Source organism: Accipiter gentilis, chromosome Z, assembly GCF_929443795.1.
Source record: "Accipiter gentilis chromosome Z, bAccGen1.1, whole genome shotgun sequence".
NCBI classification, from domain to species: Eukaryota; Metazoa; Chordata; class Aves; order Accipitriformes; family Accipitridae; genus Astur; species Astur gentilis.
Window position 1 is genome coordinate 53,116,674 of NC_064919.1, and position 18,893 is coordinate 53,135,566.

Sequence of the window (18,893 nt, forward strand, 5' to 3'; positions counted from 1 at the left end):
CAATCAAGAGGAGAGAAATCCTGGCACTTTGACTCTCCCTGCCCCAAATAATATTAATATAGTAAGTGACAAGACACATAAGCATTGCTTCCAAGTCACATGGTGGAGAACTGGGATATCTCTGAACTCCTTGGTCTTTTAACACTATCAGGCACGATTTCAGGGAAAAGGTAGAAGCACCCTGATTTTAAAGCTGCTGTTGTCTGTAAGTTACAGCTGTCCATCTTATCTCTGTCCTGCAAAGCCTGTCTTACCTGATCATAGCCCTTGGTTTCCTCAGGCGTTGTAGGAAATACTATGCAGTTCTTTCCTTGTATATTGCATTCTCACTTGCATTTTCAAAAGTAAACTTTTTAAATAGATTGGTTTGAAGTATTACTGCCTTTGTTACTTAGTACCCATCTGTAATGAGTAAAGTAAATCTATAGTTTCCTGCATTGTGTTTTAAAGGCTTTGTTTGAGCCATTTTTGTGAGTAAATCTCAGTTCATGACAGTAAACATAGCTAGAAATAGGTAACATTAGCTCAGGTGGTACAGCTTTAAAGAATATTTTTCAAAGGTAATGATGGAGGACATAGTTTAATTTTCTGCTGCTTAGCTCCCATGTGCTGAGCTTTCCCATATCTCATCTGGACAGATTAGAACAAGGGGATTAAACTATCTCTTTTGCAGCTCTTTTGCTTCAGACTCCTACTTTTTCCTATTGCTGTGTGTATTCATGAAGATAAGTGTTTATTAGCTGCCTTGCTGTGCTATTGATTTATTTTGGTCCTGGGACTCTAGCTAAAAATTTGGATTTCTGGGGAAGAAATGTCAAAGGGTTAATAAAAAAATTTACTTGAATACTGTCAAATAATGAAAATCAAAGCTGAGATAGTTAGTTTTCTTCAGTGCTGCTTGCTACCAACTCTTGTATGTTTGATGTATTTTTACTGCAGTTGCATTTGTATACTTTTCCTTTCCTGTCTGACTTTAATTGTAGCATCTTTTTTTTATTTATTCAGGAAATACTGCGGTAACTCCCTTTTTGTCTTTAAATATAAATCACTTTGCGTTCCTCGTGTCTCCATTTTCTCCTTGCAGTTAGGAGTGATGGATTAGAATTAGGCTGCAGCACAGATTGGGAAAATCTCCCAGCATCCTCTTCCCGCAGAGGCATCAGCTTCCAGCATTGACTGTAGCTGCTGCCACTCTAACTGACATTTGTTTTGAATTCTGCTATGGAGAGTGCCTGTGATGCCAGCTGCTGGCTTGTGAACTTTTATCCTTTTATTCTTTTTGCTTGATAACTCATTAATGAAACCTCATGGATATTGAGAAATAAACCAGAATCAGTTTTCTCTTTATGCTTTTCTTCTGTGGTGGTTTTTTTTTTTGTATGTGTGCGTGGTGGAAAAAGAACAGAGTGAAAGAAGCAGCGCTTACATTTGGATAAGGACTATTTACATACCTGAAGTTAACTGAATTAATCCTGTAAGTATATTATCTCTGCCTACTAGTACCTGAAATCATGAATATGGTAGTCAGATTTATGGGGTTTTATCTGTGAAAATTTACTTTGGCAGGTATGTTGGACACTTAAACTACAATTTTTTTTAGATTAATTTCCTTGAAGAGAAGGGAAAAATTATACATTCACAATGGGTTTGTGAAATAATTGTTTTTCCTCTGCCCTTTGCAGTGGTGAACAATGCTTTTAGAGAGCAGAAGCTTCTCTGCTGATGTCAGTGCTTAATCAGCTCAGATGCTGTAGGTTGTAGAACACCGCAAGGTGTGTATTTTGGGATGCCATTCTTTAAAATGTGGTAATTTAAGAATGGTAACAGACTTACACCTATTTTCTCCATTTATAGAGTACGTCTTCTACTGTTGGTAGCTGTGCTGATTTAACCATTTGAGGTTATATAATTTTTGACTTAAATAGAAATAATTTATTTCATGGGATGCAGTTCTGCTTTCTAAGTACTCAATGTTAAGTATAATACAGTGTGCTTTTAGAGATTTCAGTAATTTAAGGTCTCCAACATTAGCTGTAAGTTCTCTGTGTAATAAATTCCAGTAAATCGGTTTGAAGTTTAGGAGGAGTGTCTTACTAGGATCACACTGTCCTAATTGTCTCTTTGGATCTGAGCCATTATTTGTGTGACGCAGTGTTAGTCCCGTAAACATCTGGCCTGATCTGGTGTCATACTTGCTGCATGATTTATTTCTTGTTTTTTCCATAGCAAGATAAGCGGAATTTTTATTCGTTTTGTGTAAAGCTGCCAGTAACTTGTCATTATTATTTATATATGCTAGCTCTTTCAGGAGGATCCTTTTCAACCTATTTTCTTGTCAGCATGTCTTTATTTAAACCTACTTTCTCAGGGAAATGTTGAACAGATTAATTTTTTTTTGTGAACCTCTATTTATCTATATCTACATACTGTATATTAAGTTTTGACAGTATTGCTCTCTCGCATATTTGGGTGCTTATTTTTCTACACAGTATTGCCTGTATTGAGCTCAGCTGGATTATTTGATATGAGCTATTAGTCTGATAAGGGGTCTCCAAACATAGTAGATTCTCGGTTTACTTGCAAAGATCTCATGTTAGTTAAAACATGCATCTAAAAATACTGCTGAACCACTGACTTCTATTAATAAATCTGATAACAACCTTTTTTAGTGCTGTTCACTTCCCTTAGCGTCCAGCAGAACAGTGCAAAGCAGATTTTTTTTTCTCCTACCTGCAAATCGACACTGACACTGATTTGTTTTTTCTTTCCCCTCTGTCAATCTGTGGTCACTTCTAAATATCCGTGATCTGATTGTTTTGCTGACTGTCTTTAGGATTACAAATATTTTGCAACACTGTGTCAGATTCATGCTGGGGTAGCTTGATGTGCTTGAATAGGATTATTTCACAATCATTTTAGTGATCAGATAATCTGTACGGGCATATTCAGGTGGGTAAGTAGTAACCCAGGTAGTTGTCATGTGTCTTGCTCCCACAATATGGCCGATTCATTATGGAAGATTTGCGTCTTGCTTACCGTGCATGTACATGTTCAGCTGCAGTTCTCAGCTGAACTTAAAGAACTTGGTGTCAGATAAAGCTGCTGATGTTTTTTTTTCCCTTCTGGCTGTAAAACCACCTGACTTGCAATAAATTGATTATTGGCTTAGTGAACCTGATTAATGGTTAGTCCAAAACTGAAACACTTGTGAATGCTCATGGTTTGTTTTTTTCTTTTTAAGAAAAGTGGCTAGAAATGTAGCCTATCTTTTTGTGTTTTCCAGAGGGGCGGACTGTGATGTTGGCAGTGGTGGGTGCTGGTTAGCCAGCATGATGAGTTTAGTCTTGACACCATTTCCTGTGACTCAAGCAAATGATCAACTTTGCCTTGTTTTGTTTCCTTTGTGCTTATTCAGTTCCGTTTTTGCATCTCTAGGGTAGTAATAATGTGTGAGGATACAGCAATCAGTATTTTCTTGTGGTGTTCAGATACTGCATTGATAATAAATATATAGATAAGTAAATTCCACGTTTTAAGTAAGACAGACTATTAGGAAAGTTCCTTATCTCCTCACCCCTCCCTGCCCCCTCTAGTGATGGACATAAAGTAAATGTTTGGAAGGAAACCCTTTTGATCAGTTTCTTGTATTCCTTCACTAGATTCTCATGAAGCAGCACTGTAGGCACTGGGCTGCTTTCTGACTAGAACAAAAACAGTCATGTGCATGCCCCCAAAGTTGGAGATCACAAATGAGACTCACATGCCAAATGTAAAGCAAAGAAACATTATCAGTGTCCTGACAGGTCGTGGTCCAACACTTAAGGTCGGATGAGACTTACAAGAAGGAACTTTTCTTTATGTATAAAGTTTTTGGTGTGTTTGAGGGCTTTTTAATGCATTTCATTCATAATACAGTATTACAAATATTTCTACTGCTGTGAGCAGTAATAATTCCTAAAAGAAAACTGCCTCCTGTAGCTAAATACATATCTGTGAAGTTTAGAAAAGCTAAAATTAGAACTTGCTTTTCTAGAAAGTCAGAGGACAAGCACCCCTCCTAACATGCTAGCAGCTCCCCGCCCCTCCCAGCTTCTGATCTGTGAGGGAGAGGAACAGAGCTTTTATATGCCTTCTGTCTGCCTCATGGTTAGATGACATATACATCCCTGGTAAGGTATAATGATTGATCAGTTAAAATGATTTCTTAGTGAAATTCCAATAGTCTATGAAAAGCTGTCAGTTTAAACTTCTTTTGACAGTGCTAAGGTAGAGATAAAAACTGTAAAGTCATTCTCAGCTCATTTTCATGCATATCATTTTAATAATTATTAATTTTCAACAGGGGCAACTACCTCTTTTTTTTTTTTCTCAGTTACCTCTTCCCTTCTTACTGTCTCTGTTTTTCTGAGAGCTCCTACTCCTTTTCTACAGCTGTTCATTTTGGAAAAAAAACCAAACCCCAGGTTTTGATGCTTTCTTTTTATTTTATTATGTATACAAGGGTATAATATCAGCTAACTACTGTTTCTTCTTTTTGCTCTGCATCAGCATTTCTGCCACAGCTGTAAGATGAGGGAGAAGAAAGAATTTAATTTAAAAAAAAAAAAAACAAACCACAACCAAAACCAACAATAAACAAAACCCCCAAAAGCAACCAAACAGAAAATGCTATTAAAGAAAAGGAAAATGCCCTAGTGGTGAGACTGCATGGTCATGCAAAGGAGAGCATAGGCAGATCCCTTGGTATTGTGACAACAATCCAGGATTCACTTGGATGGGTTTACAAATAACTGGCTAAAGGCTACTCCTTGTAGTCAGGTAGTGTTGAGGAGGAAGGTGGAACCTCACTGAACTGAATTGCCTTGTAGTGTGGCGTTTCCATCCTCTGCTGTTACCAGTTCTGTGGGTGGATGGGTGTCTCCAAAATTCACGTGAAAGCTAGTACTCAGGAAGGGCTTGGGTAAAAACAACACTGTTTGCCTCTGTCTGCTGTAGAATGTGTTTTTAAATACAGCATGCAAGAAAGTCCTGAGGGAGGAAAAAGTGACAGTGTGTTACCCTAACAATTTTGCCAAAATACTAGGCTGTGTAAAGTAATATCATTTCAACTCATACCAATGTCATATCGTTGTTGGGTGTGTGTCTGCTGTTTGTTTTCTGGTGGGTTTTTTTTATTCTTTGTTTGTTTTTAAAAAACTGACTGTTGTTGAGTGGATCGTAATATAGTAAGCTTTTAGAGTAATTTCTGCCTGTTTGCAGATTTGGCTAGTGTAGCACTGGAAAGTTTTGCTGCCAGTTGCGTTTCCTTAAATGAATGTTTAGCACACAGACTACAGCATGCGTTGGTGAAGTTCTGAAACAGTGAAGACACTACGCCTTCAAAGGAATAAAGTCTGTCTTGCATCAGCATGAAATTTTTTTCAATGCTTCCCATAAGCTGATAACATTTCCACTGAATATGTAAACTACATTATTTTATTCACCTAAAATTCATGCTTCTCATAAAACGGGATGTGTGCATAATGAACGCAGAAGTTGCTGTGGAGATAAACTATGACTAGTGGATTTACTGTGTAGGTAAAAAAAAGTTAGCGTTTGCTACAGTGATCAGGTAGCTGTAGTTTGGAAGCTTTCTATATTAATGATAATAGCCTAGGATAGGAAGTGATACATTTAAGTTGGAAGTAATTTCAGGCTTCTAGCTTTATGGCTTAAGATTTTTCTGTTGTGTGATTATAAGTGGTGTTAAAGTCTGGGTTTAGATGAAATGGTAAAGCAGTTTGCAAAAAGTTTTCTGTTTATAATAGAAAAAACTGTTGATCACATGCTCTTATCTTTCCCTGATTATTTTTAAACTAGCACATTAGGTTAAGAATCCTTTTTATTCATAAACTGGAATTGATTGGCAATTTAAAAATACTGTGATCCCTTTAATGTAAAGGATTTAACATGCTTTAATTTGTTAGCTGCCGGAAACATCTAAATGTGATAAAGGTTTCTCGGTTTGATTCCACCTTTCTGAATTGTTCTCCAGATGGGAGGAATGCATAGCATGCATACAGATAGAAGAAGAAAATCCAGCCTCATGGAGGCTTGCCTGATGCACCTTGCTTTTTCAGAGCCCGAGTCCTCTACCTAGCCAGCAAGATTCTGAAAGACATGTGCCAGCACCAGCATAGTGGGGGGGGGGGTGAGGGGTGCCTGCAGTTTCTTACTCAGGTCGGTAGTCCTCAGAGAATGGCACGTGCTCTGCTCTCATGAGGGTTCCTTAGATTCAAACTCGATGCTGAAGTTGTTCCCGAAAGTGGTACATCTCTGCATGTATTTATTCTAAAACAAAACCAAAGCAAACAGAAGTCCCGCATTTGTGAGTTTTAGAGAGTAGTCGCTTGTAATAAGAAGAAAACTCAACATAACTAGGAAGCTACTGTCTTTGCTTTTATGAATATTTCCTAATGTTCACTGTACGTAAGTCTGTGGATTGTACTAGGAAGAGCCATGTAAGCCTTCAGCCACCCTTCACTGAACTATCCTGAACATAAAATGTAGGCCTAACAGAGTATCTCAGTGGGATTTGGCAATAAGCTTATTTTATATTAGCTTTTGTTTTGTGTCATAGGACTGTTGGTGCCACCTGCTGCTCTCTGGTAGATAGATAGGTAGTACTCCTACAAAGCATGTCGCTGTTTATCTGGTAGGATTTAATACTTGTGTTGCCACTTGGTGCCTGTGCAAAGGATTGATGGCAGTGATAGCAAATAACATTGTCCCTTAGGAAATGATCCAAACTATATTTTGGCACATCACTAGGCAGAAGAGTGAGGTGTTACTGTTGGCTCATATATGAGCGATGGATGAGAGGGATAAGATGAAAAAGATTTTTCTTCTCAAATGGCTAATTTAATGGTGAGGAGTACTATGCTTTCAAAATACGAAGAAAACTATTTGAAGAGATATTTCCAGATAGCAGAACTAAAAGCTGAGTTTTCTGTATGCTTGCTCAGATATAATGGATGCACATGGATGTACGTTACTGTTAATGCTATAGCAGTTCCTACTGGAAATTGCAAATCTTTGCAGTTGCTAGCAGTGCTTTTAAAAAGAAGGCCAAATGCAGTCCTGTAATAGATTTTTCAAGGCCATAAACATTCAAAAACATTCATAAGGAGATGAGAAATCCTGGAAACATGTCACAGAGATAGGACACCACCATCTATTTGGAGGAACATTAAATAGGCACCAAGAACCACAGTCCAGTGATGTTTCCTTAAACACATGAGGTAGAGATGTTTATTATTTGTTACCCATGGGCAGAGACACTAGTTTGCTTTTTCTGCTTAAAGCTTACCGGAAGAATCTGACAGCAGAGGCAAGGTGTTAAATCACAAGAGGAATTGGCATACATTGGTGAAGGATAAAATAATGGAAGAAAATAAGAATTCTGAGGCGTTTTTATTGTTATTTGACAGGGCTGGGCGGAAGGAAAGTGTCTCTGTCATAGTAAAGGATGACTTCGTTTTCCCCTCACTGAGACTGAAGAGAGAGAGAGAGTAGCAGTAGACTGGTACTGGACTTCCTATGCTTGAATAGAAAATGACTGGCAGGGATCAAGAGCTAAGAACCTGTTCATTACCAGTTTCCTCATTATTAAAGCATGACTGTTGAATATTGCAGAATTTAGAACAAGGATACGTCCATTCTTGTGACACACTGCTAGTTTGAGGCTTAGTTCAAAATTAAAAACACAGCAAAAAGAAGGATGTCGGGGACAGAAAGTCTTTGTGTTGCAAGTAACATGAAGTGTCTGGGTCATTTGAGTTTAAGAAGTGACAGGTGATGTGGTGGTGGCAGTTTTTAAACGTTTTGGATCTTTGCTAAACAGTAAGACCAGCTAAAAGGACATCAAGTACACTTTGGCATGTAAAGCTATGCAAGACGTGAACATGAAGTCATGATTTAATGATATCTCTGTGAGCTGTAAACTGTGACCTTTGATACTGTCGTTTGAATACGGCTTTGGTCTTGTCTGGGAGAAAGTCTCCCAGGGAGACAGTGAGTTCCAGCCCCCACAGGACTCTGTTGAAGGCTTGAGTTTATTTTGTGCTAATTATGCCTGGCAGTACACATCAGCACAGAGCTCAGTGCTGCGTATGTGGAAGGAGCACAGTGTGCCTGCACAGTGGTCCCCTCAATAAGGGAGAGAGGAGAAGAGGGATCCCATCAGCTAAAAATCATCAGAATCACCACTGTGCTTGCACATTACAAGGGATCAATACACTTGAAGTAGAGCAGCATTCAAAAATACCCTGAGCCTTCTAGCCAAGAAAATGGAGCTATTGAGTAGATTCTGGTGAGGATCAGCTGCTATTTACTGTTAAGAAGTCATGTCCTGGCTATTTAAGACACACGACAAGATAGTTACTCTTTTTGACATGGTAGAACATAAACAGTTAAATACTGAGTTTTCTAATTGAGCTATTCATTACTACAAAGGGAAAGATCTACTTCAGAAAGTATAGAAACATTCTGAATAGCCACAGTGAGTATCAGATTTTGACAGTATATTAGGACTATTTGACTTACCATCTTCCTGCAGAGGATGAGAACTGCCTGAGAATAATACATTTTAATGCTGTTTTGTCATCATTAACTTGGCAGTAAATACTCTAGCAGGTGCCTGCATATATGTTACTGGAGTGTTACAGATAGTTTTTGCGGTCCTACCTGTTGATACTGTGGTTGACATCCAAAATGGTTTTCATTTGAGTTTAAGCAAACAAATCCTTCTGAAAGATTCTTCTGATGAAGCTTCTGTAAGTGTTAAGGGTCACTTGTTTGCTGAAGTATTTATTTCCTGGGGGAGTGCTCTCTTAGATGTAACACATCTTGTTTTTGTGATCCTTAGCAAAATAGCATCCTCTCTGTATACCTCCCAATTTTTAGAAGACCTTATTTTCATTTCTTTTGTTTGCATCAGATATGCATTTTAATGTGGGTATCTTGAAACTAAATTGTTATTGCTAGTTACACATTTTTTTCCCTAAAGTTTTGCTTTGCTCCCACTAATAACATCAGATATTTTCAGTAACTGTAGCCCAGTGAGACTTTTGTTAGTGAGAACAGTAGCTATACAAAACCAAGTCAGTGGCAATTAAATGTTGTTTATCAGATGAGGCTGATTGTTTTGGCTGTGTTGTAAAAGAGCCAACAAATAGTTTTAGAAGTTGAAAACCTAAATTCTGTAATCCCTATTCATGCAAAGTACTGTTTACACGTTTGTCCAGCTAATATTAATGAGGTGATGTGGAACTCGGTCCTAAATACATGATTTAAAATGTGGAAAATACAGTTAGATTAAAGGTAAACTTTTCTGCAATTCCATTTCTAGCTCCTGAATCCTCTTTCAAGAGAAGAGTTGGTAGGTCATTGCACCAGGGCTGATTATATATACAGGACATTTGGTCAGCTTTTAATACACAAAGACAGCAGCATGTACCGAGTTAATACTTAACTTTAGATGTATAACTGCCTTTCAGGAATGCTCTTACACTGAGCCCTGGTGTGGACAGATAGGTATTATTGTCTAATTCATTACATGTTTAAACAACTTTCTTTTAAATACTAGAGCAATTACTTTTTTTGATTTGTTTTAGGCTAGTAGTTACGCTCCCTTTTTAATTAATCTGTAGGGAAAAAAATTAAAGTGTCTTGAGCTGTAAACTGTTTTGACATTTTAAATTACTAATGCTGTTGCTTTGTGTACATCCTGAGGATTATCATCCCAATAGTGAATATCCCAATACATCTCAGTGTTTCCAAATCAGTATTCTTATTCTTTGTTTCTATCGCAGCTCCAAGTAGTTGATTAGAAGAACCTACTTAAAGCTGCTAATAACTTCCTTATGGGCAGTATATCCCCACTGTATGAGAACTGTTTCATGAATAGCTCAGCTCCAAGCCCAACATACATAAGCTATTGCTGGAATTCAAAACATTTATTCTTTTTTTGTAAAAGTTTGAAATAGTACTGAGAAGACTTTAAAAAATGCTGTGTGTTGGGAAAAGGTATCCTTAAAGTACCTAGACGGTAACACAGTGGTGTTTTATTCTCCTTGTAAGGGGGCATTGTTATCTTTGTGTAACACCCAATATAGCACTTTTTTCTTTTTTTTTCATTTAGAAGTGAACTGTATTCACTGGGTGTAAATTTCGTAGTAATTTCACTGAAGTAGTGTTAATTTAGTCTACTCCAGGATAAATTAAAGCATATGCTCATCTAAGGTGATAAAATGTGTTCATTTTCTGTCAGTTCTAGGAAGCTGTATGTGGAGGTAGGGAAAAAATGAGATTGCCAAAATAAGACTGAGTCAGAAGGAGAACATGAGTCAGAAAGAGAAGGTGAGTCAGCATTGCTTACTGAACTGTTCATCAGTCTGCTAACTTGCTGTAGAAATTGGTTTGTAATGTTTTGGGAGGAGAGGAAAAAATGTGCTTTTTCTGAACCTCTGCATAGAAATACTCCTTGTCTGCCAGCGAAGATAGCCAAGTTGCTTCTGAGTCAGTATGTTCCTTTCTTCTGACTGTTCTGGTATCAAGTTATGAATCTGAATTGGAGTGATTCCTTTTAGTTATGTTCCTCTGCTGCAGGATGTAGGAAAACAGTAGAAAATATATGTGAAGAGTAATTAAACAGGAGTGAGTCTTTGGCAGAGAATATGATTCACTTACCAGAAATAAGGGTCTGAGAAAACTGGCTTCCCAAGTTTTATATTTGAAGTGGCAGAATAATTTCATAAGCTTGCTTGATGTAAGGAACAGTAAATGATGTAAGGAATCCTGTTTGCATTGCCTGCAGGTTTTGGTGACACGTGAAAGCAGCAGCATGGGAACTAGTCTGTAACACAGGAAAAGAACATGACACCAATGTGCTGGAGAGAATCTGCTGCTTACCCATTTAATAGGAATGGATAGTTTTGACAGGATGCCACGACTGTGTTGTTTTAAGGAACCTTGTTAAGGGAATATTTTACAAATATTGATATGTACCCTGATAATGCTAGAGTTGGTGGTATGGTGGTGTTTGGGAGCTTGATGGCTAATGGTCCTCTCTGATAAAAAGCAAGCGTGCCCATGGCTATGTTATACAAAATAAAGATTAGGTTTCCCTTCCAAAGGAAGTTCCAGCAGTTGCTGACTGCAGGATAGGAAGTGTGCAGATTTACAGCCTACAGATATAGAAGATGTGTTTCTTTTCACTAAGATGAGGCCTAGTGAAGCAGTGGAAATAGGACATTGCCCTTGCATCTTGATCCTTGCATTCAGAAACATGGTATACAGCGGTGGGGTACTGTAACACTTTAATCAATTTATTTGCTTACTTTTCATGTGAAGTGGTAGAAAACTTTCTTACTCTTTTTAGGCTGAACCCAGATATTTTACAACTAAGTGAATAAAGTTGTGATCAGTTGTTAAATTACCTGCTGTTATGAATGATCCACCTTCCTCGGATTCTTTTACGAACTACGTGATTATACATCTCTCACTTGCGGTTCTCTTCCCTCTGTTACTTCAGATGACTGTTCATAGTTCCTCCATACTCGGTGTAGCAGGTCATCGCCTCATGTTGGGTGGTTCCATTCCAATAGCTCACAGAGTTCTTGGCCCACCTTAAAGTTAGCAAACGTTTTGTGAGGGGAAGGGACCAGAAGGTCCATCTGTCCTCTGCAATTTGGAACAACCTCCTCCTTAATATGGCCACTGGGATTTGTATTGGACGAGACCTGGAACAGGGCACTGCTTCAGTGCTGGTCACAGAATGGTTGTGGTGTGCAAGTATGAGAGAGTAAAAACTCAATGTTGCCATCTGGTAGAGCTCAGCTTTGATTACTGGATTATTTTTTTTAAGAGAATTCCTGCAAATTTGGTATTTAAAGAAGAAACTCTCCCCCCTTTTTTCCCCCCTTCTTGAGAAATTATTTGAAAGCAACTAGCCATTTTTCCTAGCGGGAAAGGCAGAGCAAATGGAATGTGTAATCTAACCAAGCGTGGCCAAATGGATCTTAAGTTTCCTAAAAAGCAAACGTGAAATCAGCATGTAGAAGCATGGGAACACACAGTGGTGGTAATGACATGTTACTAAGGGACTAACTCGGGTCCTTGCTTAAGTACCAGAAAAAAACCCAGCCTCTAAATCTAGCTAAAAATTATTTCTTTGGAAATGATGTGTTAACAGATGGAATTAGCTAATAAAACAGTGTTTTACAAAACTTTCAGTCAATATAAATGAGGGGGTTTTAATTATTATTTTATTTCTTAACACTTTTTTGGAGGGCACACTATTTAAGACATTTGAAGAGGACATGAATGTGTACAGTACTGCTTGTATAAATACTTTAATTAGGACAGATTCGCTTACATATTCAGAGTCTGAATGTACCCAAATACAGTTGCTTTATTCATATTTGTTTTGGTAAACATTTTAATTCTACTTTACTTAGTAGGAAGTGTAGGATGTTAAGCATACTTGTTCTAGTGATTGTTGTTAATGGGAAACCTTTAACCAGTTGAGCAGATTAGTGTGCTAAGTCCATTCCTTTGCCAAATAGGTGGGCTGCTTTGTAATCTAGAGTCTGTGGTTCTCTTGATCCGGGCTCTGGAAAAAAAACTTAGTTTGGGAGTATGGAGAGGTGTTACAGGCTGAGGCTTTGGCAGGTATCCAGACTAAATGCTTAGCCAGGTAATTTTGTTTTCTGGGTTTAGAAGCTAGAATGTCTAAAATACAAAATGAGTTTGTGGCTGGTCTTGATAGGTTGAGGGGGTTTTTCCTAGACGGAAGTACAGAAGGTATGAATTCACGATGTGAGGAGATGGATATTCTGCGTGTCTCCTACATGGGTTTCTCCGTCAAGGAATGGTAGAAGTTGTCTGTGTGTTAGAACTGTAAGGCAGTTTGCTGTTTTGGCCTGTATATCCATGTAAGATGTGAACATGAAGTGATGATTTGCATTTACAATTTAATGTCTGATGTTCTAATTTTTCAAAGGTTGTTTAAGTTAAGATCTGAGAAGTGTAAAGTCCCCTGTTAATTTCGGTGCAGGTAGCATCATAAAGATAAAAAGCTGTGTCCACTGAAACATGAAGAAGAAAGTTCTTAATCCTTTGTGACCTACAGCAAATTGCTGCTTTCTGATGAAAAATCATATGCTTGATATACCGCTTTCCTTTTCCTCTCATCAAAGAGGAGCCAAAGTGAAAGAATTAATTGGGGTGTTTGGAGCAGAGGAGAAAGTAAAAAATCAAAAAGATTAAGCAAACTGTGTCAAGAGGAAACCAAAAATTGTGCATGATCCTGTTGAATTCATAGTGAAAACAGTGTCTCATTTTGTAACTATCTTGGAACACTTCCCTTCTCTTGAACATTTTCACTCTTACAATTTTTCACTAAGGGGTATGTTTCAGAAACTTTTGATGTGATATGTGTAGTGGGATAAATTTGAAAAATAAACCTACGGATTTACTCAGATACACTTCTGTCATTGAGTAGCCTTGATTATCTTGCAGAGATGGATCACACATTCTTATATACCAAAAGGTTTAGGACTTTGAAAATGAAAAAAACCCCAACAAAAAACCAACAAGCCAAACCCCGGGTTTTTTTACAGTTCAGTTTTAACACTTCAGTTAAAGTAGTCTCAAAGGTAAGGTTTATAATAAAACCAGTGCATTTATTTTTAAATATACAACGTAAAGCTTTCTGAATAAAAAATAAAAGACCATAATATATGCCTGTAATTAGTGGAATTATAGTGCCTATAATATATGCCTTGTAAAAAATAAACGTCTAGATAACAGGTTAACTAAGGTTAGCCAGTGTAGTCCGAATTATAAATTGTACCTTTATGTTCTGTATTTTCCAGTGCAGCCTCGGGTATGAAGAGTGGTATATAAACAACAACAAAATCCTGACTCTTTTTTTGTCTCCCTGTAGCAAGAGAAAAGCTACTGCTATTGTTTGTCTGAAGGATTTTTACTTGTTATTGGGGCTTGTGTATTTATTTATACATAGACCTAAGTAAACTTGTTGTAGAGTGTAACTTCCATGAAATATGTTTAAGAATATTGGAAAGAACTCAGATTATCTAGCTTAAGGGTATTTAAGTGAGAGAACATAAACTGATAGTGGCAATGGGACAGTATGTCATTGGTGACATACACCAGCAATGAAGACAACACAAATGTAGTAAGTTTGCTCTCCGGTAGTTGTGCAGTACAAATCATTACAGGCTACTAAAGACTTCTGTAGCCGTACCTATACCCTGTACAGTAGGGCAAACGTTGCAGTGCTCGTTCCCCAGGCTCTTACCTAGGACTGGATGTTGGGGTGAAGTCTGGGGGGATGATGGGCTGGCAGGAACCCTAGGCACATGGGAAAAGAGACGGCCGCTTTGCTGGTAAGGCTTGGGGGAGGGGGGGGGGGGGGGGGGGGGAAGTTGACTGGATTGCCACGGTGTCCCCTCTCCGCTGGTGTGACAGTGGTGCTTTTTGTTGGACAGTGGGAGGTCGGGGCTGTAGGTTGGCTGCACCGAGACCATGACCTTTCCCGCAGAGCCTGCCCAGCCAGAGGATGCGAAAGCTTAGGCAGTGGCTCGTGGTTGACAGTTGAAGCAGAGCTGCAAACGCTTCACTTCTAAGGGCTGTAGGTTAAATTACATAAATCTTAAAATTGTTTAAATAGTAGTCAAGTTGAATCCCAGTATGGGAGAAAATGTATTTAAATTGTATTTAAATTTGTTGGTAACAATCTGATGGTAGAACTGACAGATTTCGACTGTCAGGCAATTCACTGCTTCATTATGAAGGGCAGGATTTGCCCCTTGGTATGTTCAATAATAAATATCTAGTAGTTGCCAAGAACTGTGTTAGAGATTTTAGTTTTCTAAAGAAGGTGAATTTTTCCAGTACTGGCACTGAAAAATGACAGAAAATAAAGCTGAGAAAGTGTTTTGGGATGTCATCTAGCCTTATCCCAATTTTCTGCCCCAGAAGGAATACAAAAACCAGCCAATGTTCTCAAAGCTTTTAGGTGACGGAGAGAGGAGGAGCGTAGGGGAAGTTGATGATTCTGTGTAAAAACCCGTCTAGTCGTATTTCCATGTCCCCCTTTTTCTTGGTTTGCTTTTTGTGTGAGAGTGTGTTACTGTCAGATTTAGAGCAGCTGCACTTTTCTGTCGTTTCTTTTCTTAAATTCCTCCTTCAGGGTTCTTCTCTTTGGTCAGCACTTAAATATTCATCTCATTGACATGATCTGTTGCTTACCACTGCTTAACCTTCCTTGGATAAAGCCCATTATAGGGCCTAAACCTGTTGTTTCAAAGCTGTGGACAGATTATCTTTTCCAGATCCAGCTGTGTACACTGAAGGCTGAGTAGCTTCTAGCTATTTGTCACAACTGTGAATGTCCAGTTGGTCACCAGTTCTGCCCGTGGAGCAATTCGTGAGTGCTCCAGAGTCCTCCAGACAACACTGGCTGAGACAGCAGTTTTGTGAAATGGCTTCCTCTTAAGCAAGCAAGTTCAAGTGATTTAACTTGAAGTGAGTTAGGAACAACAAAAACTTTTGGCATAGCTGCAGGCTTCTGACAGGACTGTTTTTGGCATGGCTGTTTGCAGAGTGAGAGTGTGTTTACTGCTTTCTTGGATGAAAATATTATTTTGTCATCACTCTCAAGACTTAGATATGAATACAGAGTCTGAAACTGCATTTGTACTGATACGGAGAATTAAGAGCTTGAACACAGTGATAAGTTCAGAGTATTTGTGTTAGATATGTAGCAGTGAAAGTGACTCCATTGCATATTGACTGGTAAAAAAAGGAGGACAAAGCTATAAACATCACTTAATGAGCAAAGAGGGCACACCCATGTAGCATGGATAAAGTGTTACGCATGTGACTCGTTTTAAAAATCTAGCTTTACAATAACGAGTAATAAAATTGCTATAAAAGACCCTCAGTGTCATCTAGGGGAAAGAAATATTTTAATTTTGTTTTTATATTTACAGTTTGACTAACCAAGAATCTTTTTTTTAGGGCATCCAAGATGGATCTCAAGTGTGCTCTGGAAGAATGTTCAATGGCACTGAACTTATTTCTGAACAATAAGTTCTCTGAAGCCCTGGAACTACTTCGTCCATGGTGAGATCCTGTTATTTGCTGAAGTTACTGTAAACAGATAGTGTAAAGTATGCTGTCTGGTAGTTGAAGATTAATTTAAGGCCCCTGAAGACAGTAGTTTTTACTTATTCCCTTTTGTCCAAAAGGATTTCTTAGTATCTTTGGGTTTTAGCAGTGCGCTTGTTCCTCCGTAAGACCTTTGCAAAACCTGCTAATGAAGCACTGAACTGTTCTGTTGGAGTTAATCATTCAAGCTGTCTTTCCTCATGCAGAGGGGAAGAGCAGGGGAGCAAGACCTTATCCAATATATCTTTGATCAGAGAATTTGTACAGTGGAACTGCTTTTGACAGGACAACAAAGCTGGAACAAAACTCCCAGAATACTCTTTCTGTTGTTTTTTATATTATGTTTGAGTCACAGTAGCGTTTACCCTTAAAGCCCACCTTTCAATCTTCTGACTAATTCTGCCTGTGGTTCCCCTGTTGCCTTTGCTCCACTGAGAAGAAAAGCATGGCAGTGCAGAGGAAGGGAACTAAAGAATACCGACAGGTTCGTAGGGTAAACCTAGCTTACCTGTGCCTGCCTGGGGAGGCAATCTGAGTGGCTGTTCTTTAGGACTGGGATCTGAATCCCGTTCGCTGTTCTCCTGTCTGCGTCTCAAAGATGTGCATGATGTTGAGGGATGTGTCAGGGAGAGGTAGTAGAGCGAGGTAAAGTTACTGCTCTGCAGTTTGGTAATAGTAAGACTGAGAATGATAGGTTGGTGTTGTTAGGTCAGCAGTATGGACAGGTGGAAGAACATGGTTGAATGAAACTTTGGGAGGATGACACAGCTATCAAGTGTTCGCTTGTAGTCGTATGGAGAGCTCAAGTGTAGAGAAGGTAGGGAGGAATAACACCTTTTCAGATGAGCTATACTTACACCCAAGCTCACTTCTCTGAGCATTGCGGAGTGTTATTTGTGATAGAGCAATCTTTGAGAAGGCCCACCTGCACTTGTGTATGCTAAAACTATTTTTGGGTAGTAGGCAAAATAGCAAATTCTACATGCAAGGATTGTGCATGCGTGTATTACTAAATACACTCACATATATTACCCAGATGTTTTTTGTACATTTCATACATACGTATTTCATTTTGCATTATAAAACAAAAAAAACCTCGTTTCATACAATAGTGTTTTTATTTACAGTAAAGTATTTTTTAGTTGACTTTTTCTATGAAGAAAAAAAACACTGTAAATTCCATGATTTTGATGCTTCGAGTCGCTGGCAGCTAATAGACTTTGAGCTTATTATATGGCGTCTTCAGCTAATCTGCAAAGGAGGACCTAGCCTAGCACAGAAACAAAAAGCCACCTTTAAAAATGAAAAAGCCAATTGCTTTACTGAAAAATAGACTTTTAAAGAAAGTTAAACTTAAATCCTTAAATAATGTAAAAAGTTTAGGGAAAGTGTTGATATATTTAAGAAATAAACACTTAGCCCAAGGCGCTCTCTTCCTTGACTCTGCTGAAGTTTCCTGTCTTCAGAATTACGTTTGGTGGGTAGCTCCGTGGGGAAGAAAAAAACTCAAGGAAACTGGAGAGGATCCAACAGAGAGCGAGCAGCATGTGTAGAAGACGAGAACGTATGACTCAGATTGTGAGAGCTGGGTTTGGTTTAGTTCGGCAAAAAGGAGCCTTGGGCATTAATCTAACAGCAGTCTGGAGTTACTGAGGGGAAGCTGCAAAGACAGAGACATCTTTCTCGATAGTGGCAGATGGTAAAACAAGAGGCAGTCAACCCCAAGTTGAGGCTTAAGAGGTTCAAACAGGACATTAGGAAAAAGTACATGGACAGTACAGCACCAAAGAGGCCTCCAGAGGGCTATGCAGTCTTCATTTTCTTGAACCGCTTGAAACTTGGTTACACAAAATCTGAGTTCACCTGACATAGGGTTGGCAATAGTGCTGCTGCAACCGTTAGGTTTGAGTATATGACCTCCTGTAGCCGCTTTCCAACTTTTTTTTTTGATTGTGTAATTATGTTGTGGAAGCCAGGCTGATTCAGTGTAGCCATTTATGCAGGACTGAGCATGTGTGAACTGACTTTTCTGTGATGCAAATGCAGATTTTTGTGTCTTTGGATCAAGTAGTAATGTTAGAAGGATGTCCTTACTTCTTATGCTAAGTAAAAGCAGATGGACCAGTATTTATGTCAAGGCTTAATTAGCTAGATTAAATTGATATACCAGCAGCCTATAAATGGGATATAATTAAGTGCAAATGTTTGTGTAACCTAGTTAGGATATTTTTTTGGAACTTGCTGTGACAGTATCCTGTGCAGGCAGACCTGTAGCACCCAGTGGAACATGATACTTGCCAGGTTATGTTCTCATGTCCATTACTTTCCTGCTTTATTCTTCTGACTTTTCACAAATTAATGCAAATGTTTCAGCATTTAATTTTGTATTGTAATTTAAAGTTTTGCTTAAATGCACAAGATTTATATTTTTGCCCTAGGTCTAAAGATAGTATGTACCATGCCCTTGGGTACAGCACTATTTTAGTTATGCAGGCTGCTATGACCTTTGAACAGCAGGATATACAAATGGGAATTTCTACAATGAAGGAAGCTTTGCAAACCTGCCAAAGGTAAGCCCAAGCAGTGAACATTTATGAGGTACTTAATCCGCTAAGTGTTCTTAGTAAGATATCCCAGCTGTCTGTACACTTTCAAAG

The 18,893-nt window shown here is 38.5% G+C and overlaps 1 protein-coding gene across 3 annotated transcripts in view; it reads left to right on the forward strand.

Annotated features, from left to right (window-relative positions):
• Positions 1-18,893, forward strand: part of TTC39B (tetratricopeptide repeat domain 39B) — a 74,149-nt gene that overhangs the window by 32,730 nt on the left and 22,526 nt on the right. For all 3 annotated transcript variants that reach the window (XM_049794714.1, XM_049794715.1, XM_049794717.1), the window contains exons 3-4: positions 16,087-16,191; positions 18,675-18,806. In XM_049794714.1, coding sequence (XP_049650671.1) covers positions 16,087-16,191; positions 18,675-18,806 — 237 coding nt within the window. The remainder of the gene's footprint in view (positions 1-16,086; positions 16,192-18,674; positions 18,807-18,893) is intronic.